Raw genomic sequence first — 7,755 nt, 5'->3', positions numbered from 1 at the left:
CCTTCCTCTCTCTCTCTCTCTCTCTCTCTCTCTCTCTCTTCGTCATTTTCTGATGGTGCAGTCGTCTCTTTTTCTCCCTTTCTATCATCCTACTCGCGTTCTTCTCTTCTTCCATCGTAGAACTCCGGACAACTGCTTCCCGTACACCGGTTAGAGAGCGGTAAATTTCTTATGGGATATTATGGCGTACACAGTGCATACCAACGGGATTCGTACGGGTACAACACGCGACCTCCTCCAGCTCATGGACGTGCCGCGTACGGAACTGGTTCTAAACCTATGCTAGCGCACGTCGCTCTCTCCTGCTGGAATATCCTTGTGCTTCTACACGCATACGTACGTGCCATAGGAACTTTTAGATATTTCTTACCACGGAATCTTGACGAGACGCTATGGAAATTAAATCTTAACTGCCTCATAACGAGATTTTTATATGTAGACGTTTCTTATAAATTTATTCAAAAGATAACATACATATCACAAGTTTATATGTAGAGTTCGCTGAGATTTTTATTAGAAAGGCTACGTGGATTATCTAGTTGGAAAAAAATTTTTGAGTTTCTCATCATTATCGACATCGCAGTGGAAAGGAAAGGAAGCGATGACCCCGATCGTTCGACATGCACACCCGGTATATAGATATCCTGTGCGTGCCGTAAGGGTGGTCAGGTTGCGAATCAGGCCACGAGAGAGGGAGACCGAGACAGACACCCCGAAACCTTCATTACCTTCGGCTTCAAAGGAGCCCATTGTGCCGTAAATGGGGTTCCCCGTGTTCCTTCTTTTCTACTCTCTCGCTCGTATGTACCTTGGATCCGTTCCATTCTTCGGCGTTTGCCTTTCTGAGAGTTCGTGAAGAGGTAAGGTAGGAAGGAAGAGGCGGATGTAAGATAGGGAGACGTTTACCCGTTCTTTCCTTCGTTTACGTAAATTTTCGAGCAATTTCGAGACCGAATGAAAGACGACCGAGGTCCGTACCGAGGTCTTTGAGTTCGTATAATGTCACAGCGCTCCAAGTACTCTCTTTCCTTCCATGACAACAGAGTGATCGAGAAAAAGGGAGAATCGTTTAAATGTTCTCTTTCAATGGAAAACTGGTTTCGGAATAATTAGTCTCTCTTCATCTTTGAAACGATGTGTAGACACATGGAATAACGCGATGTAATAGATAATAAATTTTTAATTTCTATCTGTGTACTTCCGTGTGTGTGTGTGTGCGTAGTTTATTATTATTTTAAAGTAACTACATATATTAGTTATATGTGTTACGCTATATGTGTTACATTCTTCATATTGTTAAAATTTTGAATAAAATCAAAATTAGGATTCTTGTAATAATATTTCGATGGAGATCTGAATTTTAATTCAAAATCTCGTGCGCGCTTGCCATGAGAAAATATTGTCGAAAGCAATCGACTAATATTCAATAAGGCAATTCGATTAAAGAGATGTCTTTGCAAAAGCCATTATTGCCATGAAATTATTAGGAAATAGCTCTATGAAAATAATTTTTGAATTAGTCAATTGAATCTTTTGTGATATTTTTACATCATTATTTTGTTCTTTTATTTAAAAATTTTTTATTAATATTCTATTACTTATTTAACTTTTTTCAAATAATCGCGTAAACGCGATGACGATGACTGTTTTATTCACGCGATTAATAACTCAAGAAGCAACCGGAAGATGAAATTACTCATCGATTTCGAGTAGTTATCATTTCCGTTTTCGCTCGAGAACATCGATGGAAATAGTATTATCGCAGCTGTTTAAATCTTTAATCGCAGCGTCCTTACTAAAAGTTTAATCCGATCGATACTAACCCTCGATTCGAAATTGAATCGTAATTTAACTTGTGCTAAAACTTTAAGCAGCATATTCAGATCTCGAGGACTATTTTCGTATGGCATCCAATTACGGACGTAGAGCGGGTTTGCAGCCCGAAATTTGTTTCGATCGCCTTCGTTCGCCAGATAACGGGCCACTTTGTCGTATCGTGCACTACACGAGATATTCTCGGACAGCATTCTCTCTCCGAAAAGATTGGACCTAACTACATTGTCCTTTTGCTATTTCGATGACCGCCAAAAGCGATCTCAGGGAAAAGGGAGATGCAAGCGATCGAGCGTCTCGTCATATCGCCGGGGACGACCTCCCTATACCCTGTATCAGTTCCCTCTGAGATCATCGTCCACGGTATATAGGATGACGCGATTCAATGGTAGGATAGATTGCAAAAATTCGCGTGTTCCAAGGCGATCGTATCATGTTTTATGTCATAGTTGAAATTTCCATCAGTTATTGAGCTCCTACTATATCCAGGACATTTCTCTTTCGAGATGTAATTAAGTTTTACTTATTAGAATTAATCTGATAAATTAATATCTTTTCACAAATATTTTGATTTTATTTCATCTTTCCTACAAATTATTATTCTTTATTTTCTTAAAGTTGATCATTTACGCAATTTGTGACAAAATTGAAATGTATTTCTAAAATTCTAAAAGAATTGTTGTCGAAATCAAAGCGCAAAGGATTGATTCGATGCGTTAGACAGTAAAAAAAAAGGAAACTTTTTCTTTAATTTTTTTTCCAGTGAGCATTGTCGCTCGGTTCGACTCGACTCCCAGTGGATCAAATTCTAACCAGTTTAGCATTATAGTCGCTGTCCTTCGAAGTCCTTCGTCTCTTTCTATCCGCCCTTAGATTCCTGTTAAAGAGAGAGAGTTTAGTCATCTCGAGGAAGGTATTGTGTTACTGCATCGCGGTGATACGTCGAGGCAAATAGCGCAGGAAAAAAGTTGGTGCCGCAATGGAAGAAGCGCAGTCAATGGACCGGAGGTTGTCGCATTATCGGTCTGGATGAGAGGCCTCTTAGTTTTGAAGACAGGTAAACGAGCGTGACGAATGTTCGCCGATCGATGCGAAATACATCGTCGTTTTGTAGTGACTTCGCATAATGCACACGATCGCATAACGATCTTATTGATCACTCCTAATAACATCGTCATTGAGTCACCTTTTGCAAGCTAAATGAAAACGATTTGATAATCTCGCAATCTTATCCGATACGCAAAATGTTTGATTAGACTAGTGATTTCTTTGCAATATCGATTATCACGAGCATCAAGTAAGTTTCTGTATATCTTCGTTTATCTCTGTGTAGACGGTGTACGTTGATTTACCTTTCTCGCTTCGAGCGATCAAGAACGAATTTCTCGTTGTTTAGTTTCTTGGTCGATCAGCAGGGGAAAACCCAATTGTAAGTCTTTTCGCATGCGCTTAATGGGTGATATGTGCATTGTCCTACGTTCTTGATGCACGCTACCATTGGACGGTGCCGCCTACGGCAAAGATGGCCGTCTTCTCTATTATATATAAATGCTTAATAAGAGTATTATAAGTGAGCTCTAGGCCAATAGAGATGGGTAAGGTAATGCGTGCAAGGTAGCCCCGGGAACGAAAAACGATGGAAGAGAGAGGGTGTACGTTTGCGAGAGCCGCAGCTTCATAATATCTCTACTCGCCGACGATTTACATATAACAAGATAACGAATTTTATTTGCTTTTGCTTATATAATACGTTTATTCTAAACGAAATCAAGGAGGCGAATCAGGCAAAAGGATAGAGAAAGAGACGAAGGGGGAGGGGGAGGGGGAGGGAGGGGGAGGGCTGGAGGATGAGTCGAAAGGGGAACGGAGGAGGATCGGCTATCCTATAGGCCTGTCAGGCTTCATTTGCATACATAACATTCTGGTCGACTGGACACCGGTCAGATCTCCTCTCTGTCTCTCTTTCTCTTGCGCTCCTTCTATACATTCGTTGCATCGGTTTCTTTTCAGCTATCAGAGGCCGCTTCCACGGCCTCGAGATGCGCGCACAATCCTTCTCCTCCATCTTCGTGTATCGATACGCCGCGCCGCATCTCCCTTTTACTTTTTATTTCTTTTCCTCTCTTTCTCTCCTTGCGTCTCACACCACAGTAAGACTCTGCATCAGTTGGATCCATTCGATGGAACCTATCTATTAATCATTTCCGGCGGTACGGTTAATCAGCCGCGTCCTGTTGGAAAGTATCTTTTGGAAAACGGTATATCTTGGTTCGTCAATGGAGAATCGATCTAATTGGTTCTTGAGTCTTCTTCATGACTAACGAATGTTCTTTCTTTTTTTTCACATTCCAGGTGCACGAGCTGTGCGACAACTTCTGCCACCGGTACATCAGCTGCCTGAAGGGCAAGATGCCGATCGACCTCGTGATCGACGACCGAGAGAGCTCGAAGCCACCCGAGCTGGGTAACGGTCTGGACGGCAGCGGACCCAGAAGCACCGCTGACAGCACCAGCCACACGGATGGGGCCAGCACGCCGGACGTCGTGAGTACCTCACCATCGTCAACGACTTATTATCCGCACGACGCGCTCACCCCCCACCATCACCATCACCATCACCACCATCACCATCACCAGAATAATAACAATAATAATAGTAATCACGCCGGAATCGGCAGTACCGCCACTACCACCCCCTTGCAACTGAGCAACCAAAACCAAAGCCAAAACCACCACCCTACGCCGCAGTCGAACACCACCACTACTACTGCTATTACCCCAAGTAGCGCCGCCACAACTCCCAACTCCCTAAAGCGTTCGCACCAACAGATGATGATGGCAGCCGCGATGGCCACCTCGCCGCACGCAGCCGCATCCGCGCCCCCAGCGCACGCGCACGCCGCCCTCGCCGCCTACCACAGCATTAGCTCGGCCGTTTATCCGTGCTCGTAATAGACCACGCGACTTTCGTGCCGATTTCGCGAGATCTCTTCTTCTTCTCCTTCTTCTTCTTCTGCTTCTCTCTTATTCCTTCTGCGACATTATTCTTCTCCGTAATTCTATCTCTTCTTTTTGCTATCGTTTTTTGCTACTTCGTCTTCTTTATCTGGTTCATCTAACGTCGAACGTTCGATCGGATAGATGTGACTAGGATGATTATACGTAAGTATAGCACCGTTTCTTCAGGATCGGTCGTGCTCACGATCGATTCCGTCCGTCCTTTAAGAAATGATTGATCTCTCTTTGATAAAATCAAAAGTGACCAGTATGTCGTGATAGTTGAATCGCAACTAACAGTAAGTTGGGTCGGAGACATTCTCTGATTTGCCTTCGCGGCGAGATCATACACGCGTGGGAGTCGAACACACGAGTCTATGCCAGGGCAAACGGGTCTGTATACTCTATAGGAAGACGTACCTAGCACCTGATCGATGTTAAAACGCGTGGGTAGCAGCTTCTAGAGTTCTATTAACGTTCTCGACCTTTCCAGAAGGAAGAGAGCGTTGAAGTAGGATATGCTAATTCGTAGGCCCTTTGCGAGCTAGAAAGGATCTTGTATTGTTGGATCGGCGCTACTTGTTGGAAATCTTTTAGTATATTTCATTTCCATAGGTGTTTCGGATTGCTCCGCGAACAGAGAATGAATTTTTTATACTTGATATTCGGCTTGTTTTGAGTTCATTAATGCTGTCTTCTTTTTATTATTTTGTTGTTTATGCATTGATTACTCGAAACTGTAGAATTTATTTATTTGTCATATTTTTTATGTTTAGTCTTATAAAATATTACTTGTACTATTAAGATACATTTTGATAAGATTTGTTAATATTATGCCTAAAAAATTGAAAAGAGAGGAAGAAGGAAATTGGATAGAAGACTTTGGTTTTAATAAATTCGGGTGTTAGAGATCCATTGTCTTTTTCGATTCGTCAGGAACATTCTGTTTTTTTTCCAACATTCTCATATACTTCTTGTGACGATTAAGAATACTCTTCATTAATTTATTTTAGGTTTTTTTAGGTTTTTATACAACTGTTTCATAGATTCGACACGAATTCGATTACATAAGGTTTCGTTTCGTAGCGTGGTAGAAGAATGTTTCTAAATTTGTTTCATGGGAAAAGGGAAGTAGCGGTAGGTCCGTTGACACCGGATCTCATTCGATTTGCTTTTAAAACATATTCAGAAATATTCTCGCCCGAAACCTCGCCTAGGAAATCAGTCGTAATGGGCTATTATCGGTGTGAGAGTGCCGAATGAGCTTGTGGCTGGTTCGCAGCCTTATGCAACCAATTCTGTGTTTTGCTCTTCGTGTGGCCGGGACATTGTCTGTTCTATTTATCTGCTATCCAGTAGTTATCAGAAGTAACGAAATATGCGGTTCGCGCGCGTAAACTTCTTCGAGAATGAAACGTTCGTTTCATCTCGCACTTCTTTTTTTCTCTCACTCTCTCATAGCCTTCTCTCCTGTCTCTCCTTGAAGGTTTCTCGCGACATGGCACGATGGACGGGACAGACATGCGAGATATTTGTATAAAAGAGCAAGCATTGGAGGAGGAAGAGGAGGAGGGCGCGTTCGCGGTCTCGTGCGAGAAACGTCGTCAACGAAGTAGGTCGCTGAGTAGCTAGAGATAGGGTGGCTAGAGAGGCGCGAGAAAATCGAGGTAGAGCGGTTTCACGGTTCGTAAGCGGTTTCAGTTCGAATAAGGCAATCGAGCACAAGAGAGGGGGAGAGAGAGAGAGAGAGGAGGGGGGAGGGGGGGGGAGGGAGGTAAGAATACAACAATATACGCGAGTATTACTTTGACGTCACGTGTCAATGAAACCGTATCAGATGTAATGGAGAAAGAGACAGTCGATTATAACTGAATCGTAATTATAGGAAGGATGAACAAGGCACGAATAATTCGTATGTCGGTGTTCCACTTTTTCTTCTTTTTTATTTTCTTATTTTTTAATTTTTTTTTTTTAACACCGTTACTGATCGCGATTTATATGCGGGACGCTACGTAGGGACGAGAGCACACGCGCCTCAGTAGCTAACAGCTTCGATGCAGCGCGCGTTGGATGATGATCGATACTATCGCACGCGGTAGGCGTGTTTACGACAGACATTATATCGTCTACGCGGCGTCTACTTTCTTTAGGTAGCTTCTCGTGGGCGTATACGCGCGTATCTTTCTTCATTGCGTCGTGGCGTCCATCTTCCTCGATCGAAATCATAGTAACGAGGACGAGTTAGCTCGGAAAACCGATATCGATTAGATTCGTTGGTATTAATCGTGATTTGGATATACGTAATAGGATTAAGCCTCATAGAATGCGTCACAAAAAGAATAAGATGAATTTTATGTCTATTTTTAAACTGAACGATCGGAATAACTTAGGGATCGTGTGTAAGGCGGAGAGCGAATGAGAACGCGAGGCAGCGAGTTATTATAGCGTGTGTGGATCGTGTTTAGCGAAAACGTATAGAGTATAACAGTTAATTTATTGCGAATTTTTAATTTGAGGTTACCGAGAATTGACAACATAATGTGTTTAAGATAATGAGACTGTGAAGAGTTTGTCGTGCAACTGATGTAGTAGACGAATTGCAAAATTTCTTAAGTGAACTTGCGCAGGTGTGCGATCGGGATCGAGTTGAGCGAAAGTAATATAAGAGAAGTTATATGCATAATATGAAATCGAGAAATGTGACGAATCCGAGAATAAAGAAGCAATTAAGATCGTGCGTAATCAAGTTAATCGGTTATCACTAGGTCTCGGTACTCGTAACTAGGGAGTTGTGTGAGGTACAAGTCCTGATCGGCAGGGCGCGCGAGGTCCACCCCCATTTCCCGTACTTAACCTTTGTATCTTATATATATATATATATATACATATATATATATATATATATATATATATATATATATATAG

The 7,755-nt window shown here is 42.3% G+C and overlaps 1 protein-coding gene across 1 annotated transcript in view; it reads left to right on the top strand.

The window, feature by feature from the left end:
- The window catches only part of LOC105618391 (homeobox protein homothorax-like), a 122,280-nt gene that overhangs the window by 52,517 nt on the left and 62,008 nt on the right, over positions 1-7,755 (top strand). The window contains exon 6 of the mRNA XM_012199933.1: positions 4,186-4,377. Within this exon, the coding sequence (XP_012055323.1) occupies positions 4,186-4,377 (192 nt within the window). The remainder of the gene's footprint in view (positions 1-4,185; positions 4,378-7,755) is intronic.

This window comes from Atta cephalotes (assembly GCF_000143395.1).
Source record: "Atta cephalotes unplaced genomic scaffold scaffold00016, whole genome shotgun sequence".
Taxonomy (NCBI): domain Eukaryota; kingdom Metazoa; phylum Arthropoda; class Insecta; order Hymenoptera; family Formicidae; genus Atta; species Atta cephalotes.
This window is presented reverse-complemented; position numbering and strand designations above follow the sequence as displayed.